Raw genomic sequence first — 17155 nt, forward strand, 5'->3', positions numbered from 1 at the left:
AGTTCTACACCTGGGGAACCCTGGCTTCCATCGCTGCTTTATTCTTGAAAGACTTCCACAGGTTTTGGGGGGGATGGGAGGTGGGAAGGAGCATCGGCACTCTACTGGAGTAACTTTTCTCTGAGACCACCAAAATCATTGTGAACATCTACAGTCCTAGCTGAAATAACATGTAAGTCTTTATAATTCATTTAAGGATGTATTTATTTACAAGATACAAATGCTTAATATTTAATAGGAATTAAAGTGCTTAATTTTACAATGTTTCCAATTCTATGCCTTTATGACCAAATATACATATGTTACACAATATATACACTATATGCAAATATTACATTCATATAGCTAGAAAAGAATTACTTTTTGTGTATACTTTTTCACATTGGCGTTAACTCTAAAATTCTGGTAACATACTTTTTCAAACTGATCAGTCAACAATTCCAAAACCCAGATAACACTTATTCAAAAATATCAGTCAATTGTCACTCACAAAATAAAATGCTAGTTTGGTTAAAAAAAAAAAAGTTTTATATACAGACATGATTGCTAATGAATGGAGACCCCCTCAGGTGATACATTCCAACATCCACATAATATGTAATATATAATGCAATTCTGTTATCATAATGGTCCCCAAGACTACTGTGTTCCTTACCAAACCGATATATATATGTATATATATCTCACTCTATGTATTTGGTATTCACTTATTAAAATATGCTACAATGAGATTTCTTGATTTAATTTCTCACTAAACGTACCATAACAAATTTTAGGAAGAAGTATACCATCATGTAACTCCCAGTGACCCCAATGATTTAAAAACTATCTTGTAGAAGCCATGTGCTAGTTCATCTCAAAACACAGAAAAGATACAGCATTCTGCCAAATGCTCAGTCCAAAAAGTGGAAAAACCATGATTGACTTTAGAGGATTTTTTTACCTCAGTAAACAGTGTAGAAAATGGCCCATAGGTTGAAAGTATTTTAAGCCTAAAGGAAAAAGTAACTAATGGAGAAAGGCCTAGGTGCAACAGATCCCATCAGTACGCAATTACAAAGATTTCTATTTTATAGTTCATATCCCTTCTGCTGTGTAAGTATTTTTCTCTTGTCTTAACATAACTTGCTCTGATCTGGTGATCAGCAGTCTCTTTCTGTCCACCTCTCTGTTCACTCTTATTTCAGTTCCTAATTTTTTATTCCTCTTTACTGTATCAGTAAAGAAAGTAATCTCATGAAAACATGTTTATGGGGCACACATAAGAATGAATTGTACTAAAAATCCACGTAAATAATTTATGTTAAAATATTTAAGTTAAAAAGAACAGTTTCTATAAAAATGTCATTCCTATGGAAAAACAGAATTGGAAATCAACAATGTTTTTACATATATACATATATGCATAAATTCACAGAAAGGGTTTTAAAAGTGTATCTAGTGGTCTTTATATATCATACTCATTTTCTAAATCTGAAGAATCTATAGTAGATAGTAATATGAAAATAAAAAGCAATTTGATTCTACTAAAATTGGATGAGAATGAAGAAGTAACACGATCCACTATTGGTGTCAATACAGTTCTAGAGAATAAGAACTGGTTAGCCACAGTTTTTATATTAATACATTCTTGAAGAATACAAAATTGAAGAATGAAAACATTAAGACATTCTTGCCTTTTGAATTAATTTTAGCTTATAAATACCATGTGCTTAATCTTAGACCCGCTAACACGAACATCGTATGATGTAGGAAATTTAATTAATCTTTTATTCTGCATTATAGCAAGGATACCTGCAAAAAATAAGACCTTTGTTCCTTAGAAGCTTATTTGCTCCTGTTGGTGCCTTTTCCTCTGGATATATCTAGTCCAGAAAGATCATTATTAGAGTCATCGCAGACAATATTCTCAAAATAAGAACTTAAGGCTTTAAATATAATCAGAAATGGGATCTAAAATTTGAAAGAAAAAAAAACACCTACCTTGTTTCCACAAAGTAGACAAGAAAAAGTAAAACAGAATTGTGAACTCACAGAAGTTTTTAGAAGGCATCAATGAATCTTTAACAACCCTGCAGTACAATGAAGTTTGTAGTTTATATACTTATGACTACGACAAGTACTCTTTTAAAAAATCCAAATGTGTATTTATATATGGGGACAGGGCACATTTAAAAGGTTAGTTCTTATAAAAAGTTTAGTAATTTTTTAGGTTGGAGTATTTGTTTTTTAATTGGGGTAGGTCACCCAATGAAGGTAAGTACACCAACCTGTATGTGGTATTAAACTTCATGGAAAATGAAATGTAGCTTGATAAAGTAGTGCAGATGTGCTTAAATCTCTCACCCTCCATACCCTTTGCTAAAGGAAAAATGCTTTTGACGGTTATTTGAATCCAAGGAATAATGCCCCCCCTTCCCTTCCCTATACTCAGCAATTTGAGTTATAGTATCATTTCTAAAAGTAATTCTCTATATCCTTGTGGCGAGGGGCATTCATATTAAAATTTCAGTATAAAAACATACCCTGAAGAATTTTATTGCTTGCATACATGATGGCATTGTAGATGCCATTATTACAAAAGTGGCTGGTGGCATTTTTCATTATTGAGTCCCACTTAAAACCTGGAGCTAAGTCTGCACTACATTTCATACTTAATATACCAAATGGTAGACTTTCAGTAAAAGCAAAATTTAAGTTTAAAAAACTGGAATGTTTTGTAATGAATAGCAGTTTTTATCAAAGAAATATTTTTTAAGTTTGGAGAAAGGACACTTTAAAAAGGACTTGGAAAGCACCAAATTAGGGAAAATGAAGAATAAAGCCTATATGGAATGTTGGTTCTAAGAGGAAAGCAATCACAATTGGTTTTTTTTATGTGCAATTTGTCGTGACTGCTCAGGTGTCTCGGAAACCAAGACATGCGACGGTTCTTGAAACCAATCACACTTTGACGTCTTTTGGTTTAGCTGGATGTTTACTAAATGCCTGCCTAAGAGTATTCCCTTGCCTTTCTCCAAGTAAAAGCATTAGTGATTCTTTATGAGAAACACAGGTAAGGTTGCCTCAATGCTTCTCTTTGTGCTTGAATAAAGAACACGGGGTGGACCATGAAAGATGGTAACTGGATAACCAGAAATTCTCTTCTAGTACTATTATTTCTAATTTTTTTGAAAAATTGAAGAGCCTGACAATATTCTTTTTACGTATTCTTTTGATAATCTCAATTAAATAACATTGATATTTATTGAGCCAAAACTTGAGTGTATCCATGTTACTCCCATTGCAGGAGAACAATTTATGATCGGCAGAGTGAAGTCTCCTCACGGTTCAAAATAGTTTTCAAAAATAAGCTGGCCCATAAATCTTCTAAACTGGCCCTTACGTTTCCATTGCTCTATTCACAATTTACAAAAGTCATGTTCTCCTGATAATCATTCCACGTTTTTATTGCTTCTCTTTTTTGGAGATTAAGAATGCTAATGTATCATCTACAGCTATAGTGTAACTGTCTCAAAAGCCACCCTGAATACATATGTTGTACAGACACACACACCACCCCCCACATGGTTGGCAACTAGAAAAGAGAAGTAATCTAACATTTCTTTCAGTCTGTCCCTGATTTGATAGGGCCTAAGAAGCTACGCCTTTATCTCTTTCTGATTCCAAATATTTGGTTTAATATTAATGATCATGGGGGCGCCTGGGTGGCTCAGTCGTTAAGCGCCTGCCTTTGGCTCAGGTCATGATCCCAGAGTCCTGGGATCGAGCCCCGCATCGGGCTCTCTGCTCAGCGGGAAGCCTGCTTCTCCCTCTCCCACTCCCCCTGCTTGTGTTCCCTCTCTCGCTGTGTCTCCGTCAAATAAAGAAATAAAATCTTAAAAAAAAAAAAAAAAAAAAAGATCATGGCTGGCATTCCTTTATATTATAGAGGAGGGCAATCTAATTGTGTCAGCCATAATTAGTTTACCTTCTCCTTTGGAGTGGGGAGAAGGAGGAGAGTCTTGAAATATTTCTTAAAACGACAGGCCTGAATAAATGTGTGGGCTGTCTCAAACTCTGAGTGAATCCATTCTACACTTAAGGTATAATTATATTCTCAAAGGCCCAGATAGTAGGGTCGTTCTTGGGGATTTCTAGATTTCTAGCAGATTTAGGCATTTAAAAGTGATAATGTTTGGGGCATAACAGGGTAAATGGGGAAAAAAACTAGTTTGAGAAAAAGAGTAAGTTAAATAGCCAACTTAATGTGAGATTTTAATCACAACCACAATATAATGAAGAGCAGCCTTTGTGACAAGAAATCATGTTTTGACTATTAAAAATTCCCCAGACGACAGGGGGGAAAATGCTCAGAGTCTCTTCAAACATCTTGTACCTCCCAAACCTGCCATTAAAATATTGCTTTCATTATTGTTTTCCCCTCCTCTTCTTCACTGAGGTGGTTTAAAGAGTTGAACATAAACTTCCTCTAATATCTATATATCTGCCCCTCAAACACAGGTTATCACATATGAATTTCATTTCCCCTCTGACAAAGGAATAGGCCCACAGTTATCTTAAGTGTTAATTATATATAGTCCTCATTTAACCATGCTGAACGGTCTTATGGGAAAGAAAAACATCACAATAAATGTAGTTTCCATATGTCCCAGTTCTGTATAAAGTCAGGTATCTTGTACAGTTTAGGTTTCTGTGAACATTTTTGCACATGCTGATGTTAACTGCTGCAACAATTGCAGGATTGTGAAAGGTAAAATAACCTGTGTGACTTTGACCATCCTAGTGGCCAAAGTGTATTATTATCTCAAAATAATCAAGACTGAAGCATTAATTAAACCCTCATTATAAATTTAAATAGGTATTATTAGCACCTTCAAAGAGAGGCACTGTTTTAAATAGGCACAGAACAAAAAAATAGTACTTTAAAAATACTGTTGGAACTAATATATCCCATGCCACATAAATTACTGCTTTTTCTTATTATAAAAATATCAATACCCTTAGATGTCAATCAGTTAAACATAAATCACCAAAAACATTTCTGAAGTTTAGAACATTGTTCAATTCCAAGATAAAACATGCTTTATATTTAAAAAATAAATTAGAGACAAATATGAACCTAAAGCTGAAGAGAAAAGCATGTATAATATAATTATATTCATATTTAATACTTTATACACATAGTTGCTATATTCTTGAGATATTTTCTTCTTAGGAATATTTCTACAAAAACAAGTATTATCTTTTCTTAATAAGTTGAAAGTTTGAACACCAACAACTTGTCCTGTTTTAAAAGAACATACATTATTTATGTAGCTTGAGCTTTATAAACTAAATTAAATAAGTTAATACAATAGCCTAAACTGTCCCTGTTTTTTTTTTTTTTTTTTTTTTTACCATGGATTTATTTTGGCAACATGGAGGTATATCTTTCAAACTGTTACAAGTCTTACCTGTGAGGGAGAAGACATGGAAGGACCTTAGATGGAAGTGGCCTATTCTAACCTGATAGTGATAGAATCCACTGATACCATTTTGTTCAAGACAAAAGTACATATGCAAGGAATAGCTCATTAAAAAATGCTCCATTTTCACATTATTTCAAACTTTTATCGGTAGAATGGCTCTGCACATCAGTTTCACTAAGAGTACAGAAACGTAGGAAAATAGTCCCCCAAAAGATGCATTTATGAGCCTATATTTTTCAACATAAAGTGCTAAGAGATGAATAAGGAGGGCTGGGAATGTCTTGAGCTGTAAATCTTGAGACCTCCACATCATGGATGGTCCTGGAGTTCAGCATTCTGATTTTTTCTTAGGTTCAGCATGATCATCCAAGGTGGTTGGAAGCTTGTTGGGACCGTCTGGTGTCTCACCTGTGACAGCTAAAAAGATGATTTTCAGCCACTTCTGTTTCAGTTCCTCACTGTCTGCAGCAAAGCTGTGCACAGACTTGGACTGGGTCAGTTTGAAACTGTGGGGCAGGTCTGCACTCTTTGGCAGATCGTCCACAACATAGCCGAGGAGTGGAATGGTGGCCTGGGCTCGGACATCCTAAGGAAAAAACATGGTACACAGGAACGTAAGATGTATTAGCTTGCTATCCGTGGCCCTTTGTGATCTGGCTCCCACTAAACCTCTTTCTGTACCACTGTTCCACACAGACTCGTGCTGTTAGCTCTCCGTGGACAGAGCCTGTGATCCAGTCCTTAGCAAACCGCCCAGACGTGAGGTCACTGAAAATGTAGGCTGAATGAATGAATGAATGAATGAGAGCAGACACCTAAATCAGCTAGGATTCACTGACCCTACATCCCACACCCTCTCTGTGAGGGAGTCCATTCAGCTCTTCATTCAGATGAAAAGGGGAAAGAATAATAGTTATCTTACTGTATAAAACCAGCAAATGTTAATGATGATTTGATTACCAAACACAGTTTTATTTGGTGATCCATTCATTTGTGCATCAATGTATGGACATGAAAAGGGTATAGGAAAAACAATGAAATAGAAGACAATATATACCTTGGTATTTTAAGTTTATTTTTTTAAAAGATTTTATTTATTTATTTGACAGACAGACAGAGCATGACAGAGCACGCACATGCACAGCAGGGGCAGAGGGAGAGGGAGAAGCATGCTCCCCACTGAGGAGGGAGCCTGACATGGGGCTAGATCCCAGGACCCTGGGATCATGACCTGAGCCAAAGGTAGATGCTTAACTGACTGAGCCAGCCAGGCACCCCTTAAGTTTATTTCTAAAATAAAATTTTACCTGCCCTTAATGTAGATATAGGCTAAAATACAACAGGTACATTTAAGATTTTATCTATTTCCAGGTGAACGCAGGTGTTTTTCAAGCACAACACAACCCACAGTGCCTGGTGCTGGCTAGAAGCTAAACCTGCATGTCTGTTGCTCCCATAGATTTAGCTCAGATCCATGCATACATGGTTCTCAAAAACTTGTTACTGGACAATGAAAATCTGAGGTTGACTTAAATTCCTTCCTCTCAAATTCCTTTTTTTTTCAGGTATCCATCCATTCAGGAAAAAAAACCCCAAACCTGTAGTAATTATTTCCCTTCATCAAACAGCCTCCTTCTCTTCCTTGCATCTCCCTCTGCTTCACCACTGCTTCCCATGCCCCTTCCTAATCCAACTCATCCTTTCTCAAATCACTGAATAGGAATAAGAGGAGGGGAGAAGGCACATGATGCACAGGATGAAGAAACTATGGGCTATATCTAAAAAAAACCCAACAGTTAAAAAAATAAAAATCAGTTTAAATAAACTTGAATTTTAGTTACTAATTATTTTTCAATTGTAATGAAAGACAATGCAACTGTCTGAGCTCTCTCGTTCTGTTGAGGAGAAATGGAAGGATTTTGAGTTCAGTGTCTATTCGCCTCCCCCTGCCCCAGGACCTCCATCTCTTCAGAAAGATACAGTTTAGATACCTGGGGGGCACCGTACATGTACAGCACAAGAGGGTCTTGTTTGGGGATCACACACCAAGCTTTCTGCCAAGGTTTTGACTTTTCCATATAATGAAGAAAGCTGCACACTATGCTGTTTCCAGATACTTCTGCTGATTCAATCTAGAAAAATATAATGGAAAGAGAGTGAGCGAGAGAAAACACAAAATGAACCAGGTAGAGAAGTAATTCACCTTAAGGAAATATTCATAAAGTACAATATATTCACATAAAATGTCTCCTGGGAATGTCCAAAAAGGGTTCATTGGCAATGATTATTTAAATACTCATCCCTTTCATGAGCAAGGGAAAATATTTTTTAAAAGATTTTATTTATATTTTTGAGAGAGAGTGAGAGCAAGAGACAGAGAGCACACATGCACAAACAGGGTGAGGGGCAGAGGGAGAAGGAGACTCCCCACTGAGCAGGGAGCCCAATGCGGGGCTCGATCCCCGGGCCCTGGGATCATGACCTGAGCTGAAGGCAGATGTTAACTGACTGAGACACCCAGGTGTCCCACAAGGGAAAATATTTAAGTGAATTTTAATTCTTTGTATTACCAGACCTCAAATTTAAATAAAGTTAAACATTTACTGACTGCTTGCTATGCAGGTGCTTTTCTTAGTCCACTACGTGTATCATTTCATTTAATCCTCATACCAACACTAAGAAGATACCACTTTCATTATCTATGAGGTTCAGAGATGAAGTAACTTTCCCAGAGCACACATTTAGGAACCTGCGAGCTAGGCATTTGGGTCTGGATCCAGAGCCTGACCTTTTAACCACAATCCTGTACCAGCTTCAACTGCGTAACAGTGCAATAGCAAAAAGGCAAATACTGACCAGCTATCTTTGTCCTGGAACCTGAGATAATTTAAAAGTTTTTAAAATGGCAACAGCTACTTTCCAGACCCATTTACAGTTTTCTGCTTTGTCTCCTGATATATATATCTCTGGTTAAAAAGGGAATAAAACCATTTGATTAAATGATAGATTTTATTATACACATTATGGGAAGCGAGTGGTTTCCTTCTATTTTCAATTGCTCTAATCCTTAGGGTAGTGCTACTCAATGCCATCCACCAAATAGTGCTGGTTCAGACTCTTTTGCTACCCATTCAAGATAAAGCTCAGAAAGTAAGAGTAAGCACTTAGAAACTTTTAGAGCAATTGGACTTTGTGATGACATGCAAGCAACGTGATTATGTTACAAAAATATTGAGCTGTGGTGGTTTGGAAATAAAACTGGCCCTTCATCACAGATCGTTTAAGAAGCACTGGCTGGCAAACTAGGGCCCACCAGCCCACCACCTGTTTTTGTATGGCCTATGAGCTAAGAATAGTTCTTATAGATGAACATTTAAAATCAATTTGATGACAGTGAACACTAACTCTGGACTCCAATTAAATAAATTGCTACCTCCCCTACCCACAAAGAATTCCAGTCTTATTGCCATATCATAAAATATTATACTAAGTTATTACTCAATTTTGAATTTTTCTAAAAAACTGTGAAAATGTTTTCTTTCTTGTTTAGAAGTAATATTCTCAGTTTTTTCTCTTGGCCTGCAAAGACTAAAATAGTTTCTCTCAGAAACTTCTACCGGAAAAGTTTGTTGACTTCTGGTCTAAAGCACATAACAAACTCGTTGGCATGAAGCCAGTTTCAAATATGTGTGTATTTGTGTGTGCAGGTGCACATATATATATTATCTTCTACTGATGGACCTCACATGATATATTTATTTGATTAAATATGTTAACCTGGTAACTTGTCCCCCAAGTATAGGCTTTTTGAGAAACTATCTAGAGTTTTTTTTTTTAATTTCATAGATACAGCCTGAAATTCATCCCTTAACACAAGTTATCTGACTCACTGTATTATGCCAGTTTTGTCAGTTATTGTGTTTAAGTCTTGAGGCCAATGCAATGTGCCTCCACCTTGCCTGCCAGAGAAAGCCCCATTTTGGTCTGCCTACAAGCAACATCTGTACCCTAGAAGAATTCAGAGTTATACTTTTAGCTTGTCAGCCTATACTTTAACTTTCAATGGACACTCAAGTTTAGGATTCTTTTTCAGTTAACAGAAATGACCTTTGTATGCTTACACTGTATAGATGCAAAATGAATGCTTATTGATTCTTAATAAACCATGGAAATTCTTAATAAACCAAGTACGTCTCTGACTTTAGATACATAGAATTCTGATCATGAGCCTATTTTTCACAGACTTTCCAGGCTATGTTGAACTTTCTGCCACAAAGGCCTTATTACATAATTTATTCCTTATGTTAATGTCTTTTGAGTGTAAAACTCATTTCAGATACATGCTGCATTATAGTTCCCAGGATTGATTGGGAGGTTCTGACTTTAGTCTAAAAACATGAGTCGAATTCATTTGCAAGACATTTCAATAATATTTCAATGCAGTTACCAGCTTACTGTCACTGGCTATTAAATGATGCTTTTAATGCAATAAGTTGGTAGACATTCTCAGGTAATAAATACTTTAATACGAATTTTAATAATTTCAAACAGTGGTTTTTGAAGCCAATATGATAAAATTGACAGAAAAGCTTTCCTATTAAAAAATATACTATAAGTCGGGCACTAGAAGAGACAATTAATACTCTAATATTTGACTATAGCCACCTTCACAAAACCAACATTTCACTCTCAAATGCATGTGATTAAAATACAGCACTTGTCCCTCTTCTTCCTATACAACTGAATATGATCCCCAAATTCAGCAGGATAGGACAAAAGTATGAATCTTGCTTGTTCTTCAAATTGTTAAATATTAAGAGAAATAACAAAATATGCTATTTGTATTCTTCAGGGTTAAAAGACAATTCTACATTCCTTGCATAAAAATTGAAAAGTTATCAAACATTTAGTATTCCATACCTCTAAAATTCCTTTTCTTTTTTTTTCTTCACTGTCTGTGAATCCGCTTATTATTTGATAACAGTCTTTACAAACTTTGTTTAATTTTCCACCATCGTACTCAAGTTGAGCTTTGTAATCAGAACACTTCCAACAAACCACCTTAAATTAAAAAAAAAAAGAAGAGTGAATAATCATAAAGATTTGAGCAATAATCACTTATAGTAATAATAAATAAGAAAGAGTTAAATATTTAACACAAGTATATACTAGACTAAGAATACCCTATGAACGTTAGGAGTATATATCATGGTATTATAGTGCTGTTGGTGATGGGCTCTCCTTGTTCACCCTTTGTCTTCCTCACTCTAATGGCAGAAGATCTTCAAAGGCTTGCTTGGTCCTTTGAAGGACTTTTACCCTTCATTCTTCTGGATGTTTCGTCAATATACTCCCCAAATGAACTAATGATTTTGATCTTCCCTGCCCTCAGATCTCTCCTGACTCACCCCACCCCTCCCAACCCATTCCCTTCTGTGCTCCCTATTGCAGAAAATAGCACAGCCATCTAACCAGTCAAGGCAAGTCAGAAACCTAGGAGTCATCAACACCTCCCTCTACTTCGCCCCATAGAGTCACCATATTACAAAGTCCTGCTGATTTTATTTCCTAGATATTTTTTCAATCTATTTTTCTACATCTTCCTTCCAAGTCCAAGCTACCAATGTCGTAATTTGGAGTATTACAGTCTCATGACTGGTCCTTGTAGCATGCTTACTGGAATTCTTACTGGAGCATTCTCTAGCCTCTATTTTTACATCCCTCCAAGCTATTTTCCAAACAGCACCAGATGCTGTCTTAAACATGCTAATCTGATAGGTTTCCTCTATTTAAAATCCTTACAGTTTTCCCTTTGTTCTTGGATAAAGAGCAGATTCTTCCCCATGGCCTACAACGTGCTTTATGATCTGCCCTTCTTGCTCTCTGTAACCCCTGTGACACTGGCTTCTTAGAGCCCCTGAAATGTCTCTCATCTCTGCTTCAGTGAATTAACTCTTGTTCATCCTTCAGATGTTGACTCAAATCTCACTTCAAGGAAGCTTTCTCCAACTTCCAGAATAGAGCACCGTCTCTTGTCACCATGCTACTGAAGTTCCCTTACTTTTCTCGATGCACTGATTAGTTTTTAATCATATATTTGTGTGATTATTCACTGTTTATGTTTGTAAACCTCCTTGTATATTTTGCTCATAAGGCACCCAATGAACATTTACAGAATGCCAATAAATGAATGAGTACAATGCAAATGCATGTTACTTCTTAGTGAATAGTATTTTTTTCTGATTATTATAGGATAATTGTTAGAAAAAAACCTTCGAGTTTAAAAAAATTATCTTCTTGGCCATAGCAACTTCTTACTAGATGTCTCCTGAGGCAAAGGAAACAAAGGCAAAAATAAACCTTTGGGACTTCATCAAAATAAAAACCTTATGCACAGTGAAGGAAACAATCAAAAAAACTAAAGGCAACTGACTGAATGGGAGAAGATATTTGCAAATGACTTATCTGTTAAAGGATTCGTATCCAAAATGTATAAAACTTCTAAAACTCAACACCCAAAAAACGAATAATCCAGTTAAAAAATGGGCAGAAGACATGAATAGACATTTTTCCAAAGAAGACATACAGATGGCCAACAGACACATGAAAAGATGCTCAACATCACTCATCATCAGGGAAATGCAAATCAAAACCATAATGAGATACCACCTCACACCTGTCAGGATGGCTAAAAGTCAGAGAAAGACAAATACCATATGATTTCACTCATATGTGGAATTTAAGAAAAAAAAAAAAATGAACATAGGGAAAAAAAGAGAGAGGGTCACACCAAGAAACGGACTCTTAACTATAGAGAACAAACTGATCATTACCAGAGGGGGAGTGGGGAGGGTACTAAATAGGTGCTGGGGATTAAGGAGGGCACGTTCTGTAATGAACACTGGGTGTTATATGTAAGTGATGAATCACTATATTATGCACCTGAAACTAATACTATACTGTATATTAACTGGAATTTAAATAAAATCTGTAAAAAAAAAAAAATTATCTTCTTGCTTCTAGAAGCATATTTTTCCTAATTTGTAGTAAACTGTTTATGAACATAAAAATATTAGTAAAACTTTTAGTTTAGATTCACAGCATGTAAATTCATGATATAGAACTATTCATTGTTTTCTCATAATTACAGTGAAATTACTGTAGGATTTGGAACTAGACACGCCTGCATCTGCACATTCATATCAGCTACTATCTTATTTATTTCGAGTCATATTCTTGTATTTTGGTAATCAACATTCAAATACATTTTTGTTTGTTTACTGAACGTAAGTCTATCAGTCAATACCTGAAATCATCTCAAGCAAACTCAATGACAGATCAAGAAGTCTTACCCTGGGGGGGAAGAAAGTTATTTGCTATCAACTTGAATTTTTTTTTTTTTTAAAGATTTTATTTATGTATTTGACAGAGAGAGACACAGCGAGAGAGGGAACACAAGCATGGGGAGTGGGAGAGGGAGAAGCAGGCTTCCTGCCGAGCAGGGATCCCGATGTGGAGCTCGATCCCAGGACTGGAATCATGATCTGAGCCGAAGGCAGACACTTAACGACTGAGCCACCCAGGTGCCCCTATCAACTTGAATTTGGTTTTTTTTTTTATCAACTTGAATTTGATCACAAAACTGTTTCACTGAGAGAAAACTCAGGACAAAAATGGAAGAATAAATCTGCTGTAAGAGAATAATCTAAAAGAACTCTCAATACGAATTGTTTTGCACTTTAGCATACTAATAATATATTAAATCACAGTATTACAATGCCTACCCTTCTCTGTTTACTCATTGCTTTTTAGAAGAAAGTATATCATCTTCAACTTGGTTTACAAGGCCATCCAAAATCTGCTGTTCTCTCTCTCCTGCTTCATTTCATGCCTTGTTCCTCCTCACGCTTTCTATATGAAACAACTCAAATTGCTGAAAACCTGTCACCTGCTTTCTCTGGCCAGAGGTGTTGAATTTTGTGAGAACAATCCTTGCCAGTAAATGGACTGTGGTCCCTTTACATGCATAACCATAAACCTCTAATGGGCACAGAGCAGTCCACACCTGCTCCTTGGGGAGGCTCACTCCCCTGGCCCAGAGACAACTATTTCATACTGAGCCGTCTTTCTTGACTTTCCCCATCTCTCCACCCCTTCCCCCTTTTCTTTCAGCTGATGACTCTTCCTCATACTTCAATGACAACATAGTTATCATCATACCGAAAATTTCCTACCACAAAATCAAAAACACACCCACATTTGCACCCATCATTTCCTTTTTCCTTTTTGTTATAATGGAGGGAAGTTTCCCTCTCCCATCAGAAGCCTGAACTTCCACTTATGCTATATACATTCCATCTCTAGTCTTCTCAAGGACATCAACTCTTTTGGTTACTATTTACCTCTATTTCTTATGCCACAGTTCCACTTACTCATTGGGCTCCTGCCTCATGACCTCTGGCATCTCAAGAGCAGACCCAACTTTCTCCTATCTCAGGGCTTCTGACATACAGAGCCACTGAACACCTTTCTCACCTCCCTTGGCATGGTTAGCTCTTTCTCACCCTTTAGGCACCAGCTTAAATATCAACCCTTCAGATAGGTCTTCATTTTTCTTTTCTTTCTTCTTTTATTTTAACTAGGGGGAGAGAGAGGGGGAGGGGCAGAGGGAGAGGAAGAGAGAATCTTAAGCAGGCTCCACGCCCAGCATGGAGCCTGACATGGGGCTCTATCCCGCAACCCTGAGATTATGACCTGAGCCAAAATCAAGAGTTGGACGCTTAACTGACTGAGCCACCCAGGCGCCCCAGGGCTTCATTTTTCTAAGTAAAATTGGTTTCAAGTCCTCCTCCATTAACATTATTCTCCATTCTAACTTCTTCATTGCCTCCTTATTGTTTTTATAGTAATTTGAAATGTTTATTTGTCTGTATACTTGACTTTGGTTATTTTCTCCATTAGAATGTAAGCTATGTGAAGAAGGGTATCATTTTGCTTACCATTTTTTCTCCAGGACCCAGCAGCACAGTGCTTTGCACATAGCTGTCATCAAAATTAAGTTTATTAATTAGGTGGTTTATTTATTGAATGATTTTTCTTTTTTTTGCCTTTTCAAACTTGATGATTATACAACACTTATCTAGTTACTAGCAACCTTCATGATCATTAAGAAATCTCACTTACATGTCCACATGCTCGACAATGATGCCTTCTTCTTGTCAGTGCATTGAAAGATTCTTTGCATTTCATACACATCGTTACTTCATTATCTCGGATCCATCTTGGAGCTCTTTTCCCCAGCTCAGCAGTCTAAAAAGGATTCAATTTTAATAGAAAAAAACTGTCATTTCCATCTCTTTATTTACTTACTTATTAAAAAGCATTTTGACAACACTGCTCATATCATGCTTTGAAACTCATGACCTAGAAAAAGAAATAAAAGGTTTAAAGAAGTTTAAGCAGGATAAAAAGGCACTCACTATTGTATTCATGTAAGAATGAGATTTTGTCTAAATAGCCAGTTCCAGCATTGCAAAGAGAAAAGGCAAGATAAGAAAATGATTAGACAGATCTGCAACTGCAAAGAGAAAAGAATTTATTTCAACTTACAGAAACCTCTGAGTGCATGTCATTGTCCTTTGCAATTGCATTTCTGAAGGTTTCATGCCTCTGATGGAAAGCATCAATGGTCTCTTGAAGAGCCTAAAATATAAATGAGATTCAAAGCATACATTAAAATATCACATGCAAATTAATGAAAATGCTTCATCAAACAAACATCTATGATGAAAGAATGATCTTAAAAATTAAATGACCTTGTTCTGATGACAATATGTGTACACTATTATATGTGCATGTTTGTGTACACATACAAAGTTTACCAAAAAACAAAAATAAAAAATAGAAATATGGTTTACCTTGATCCATTCTTCTTTGTCTTGCTCAGAACTAAAACAAAACAAAATTCAAGTGAATACGAACATTAACGAGTTACACCTCATGAATAAAACTATGCTTTAATGTTGTTCCAACTTTCTGGAAAATCCAAGGATGTCTAGGAAGGAGTTACAATAAAAATTAAACAGAATTGCTGGCAATTGAACAAATACTTTTTTTTTTTTAAGAAAGCGGGGGAAGGGTAGAGGGGGAAAGAGAATCTTAAGCAGCATCCACACCCAGTGTGGAGCCTGACTCGGGGCTCAGTCTCTCAACCCTGAGATCAGGACCTGAGCTGAAATCAAGAGTCAGATGCTTAACCAACTGAGCTACCTGGGCACCCCTGAACAAATAAATTCTTAAACAGAGTTTTTTTTTTTTAATTTTTAAAAAAGATTTTATTTATTCATTTGAGAGCAAGCGAGCGAGCACAGGGGAGTGGGAGAGGGAGAAGCAGACTCCCCGCTGAGCAGAAAGCCTGATCTGGGGCTCAATCCCAGGACCTGGAGATCATGACCTGAGAAGGAAGGTAGATGCTTAACCACCTGAGCCACCCAGGAGCCCCTTAAACATAATGTTTTAGACCATCCACTTTAGTACACATAACTTTAGACTGGGAGAGTTATATTTAGCTTCCATTAATATATTGCCCTGATGTTAAGTTTAACAACCATCATCTAGCTCAATATATTAGGTAAATAGGTAAATGCAAATTTAGCATTGTACCAGATATACAACTAGTCTTCCAATTCACCTTGGAAGAAAACACAGGAGGCTTTCGAAGGCTACTAGTCACAACCCATCTTAGAAAAGATTACAATTATCCCCTAGAATCTAAAATATCTTTGTAAGGCCTTAGGGGGCTATTTAACATTTCTTTGATAAACAATTTTGCTAGAAAGCTTTGGGCAATACCGTACTTAACCTATTACAGATAAAGCAAAGCAAACATTTTAGATGCTTGTAGGAAGGAAGTTTCACTCTAGTCAAGTCTTCTACTTTCCTACTGAGGCAAATTTTCTTTATTTCATCTCCCATGCAGGTAGCTTATATAGCGGGCTGCTGTCACAGTGTATATTAGAAAAGTCCCCTTCAGAGCTATATCTCCAACCTGGAGAATTTTGAAGAATGCCAGAAGAGTGGGCTCTGTTTGCATGTGTTTGGTAGGCTAGGGCTAAGTTTGAGTTCCAGCCTGAGCGTTGCATGCCTCGCTCCCACAGGTATCACACATGTGTGTGTGTGATCACACAGGAGCTCTGCTCCTGTGACATCATCCATCTTTCCAGCAGATTTGTTCTTGAGCATCATGATGTGCCAAGAATGCTGCTGGAGTCTGTGCCACCAAATGGAAGATTCTGCTTATTGTTCACCTGGGGATCCTTGGAACAAGAGCCTTAGTGGCGGGGGGGGGGGGGGGGGGGAGGTTTCAACCTTGCCCCTCAAAAGAGATTTCTCTCTACTGCAGTGCCCTGCCTGGATAAAACAGTTCCATTGCTCTGGAATCACAGTTATTTCCTAGCTGCTTCTAGTCTTTTAAATGCAAACAAACTTGACAAGACTTTAATGCTTTTTGTTTTACTTTCTCAAGTCATGGCAGAATTTTTACTCCTCTAATTTACTTATTACTATGGGTTTTTTTAAATTCATTTAGCAATATAAAGCCATTACATAAAAAGTATACAAGACAGAATGCTTAATATTCTTTTAAATACAAAAGAGGAAGCAGAGTGTAAGAGGTCAGTCTTCAG

At 36.7% G+C, this 17155-nt stretch overlaps 1 protein-coding gene across 4 annotated transcripts in view; it reads right to left on the bottom strand.

Annotated features, from left to right (window-relative positions):
* Positions 1-388: 388 nt before the first annotated feature.
* FGD4 (FYVE, RhoGEF and PH domain containing 4) overlaps positions 389-17155 on the bottom strand; it is a 213756-nt gene continuing 196989 nt past the window's right edge. For all 4 annotated transcript variants that reach the window (XM_064591407.1, XM_045873648.3, XM_054507109.2 and 1 more), the window contains 6 exons: positions 15389-15419; positions 15081-15173; positions 14655-14780; positions 10392-10532; positions 7463-7603; positions 389-6057 (listed from right to left, as the gene is read on the bottom strand). In XM_064591407.1, the coding sequence (XP_064447477.1) occupies positions 5800-6057; positions 7463-7603; positions 10392-10532; positions 14655-14780; positions 15081-15173; positions 15389-15419 (790 nt within the window). In that variant the 3' untranslated portion in view covers positions 389-5799. The remainder of the gene's footprint in view (positions 6058-7462; positions 7604-10391; positions 10533-14654; positions 14781-15080; positions 15174-15388; positions 15420-17155) is intronic.

The sequence above is a fragment of the Mirounga angustirostris genome, unplaced genomic scaffold, assembly GCF_029215605.1.
Source record: "Mirounga angustirostris isolate CCGP_5_RB_7025 unplaced genomic scaffold, mMirAng1.0.hap1 SCAF_5, whole genome shotgun sequence".
In the NCBI taxonomy this organism is placed as follows: Eukaryota; Metazoa; Chordata; class Mammalia; order Carnivora; family Phocidae; genus Mirounga; species Mirounga angustirostris.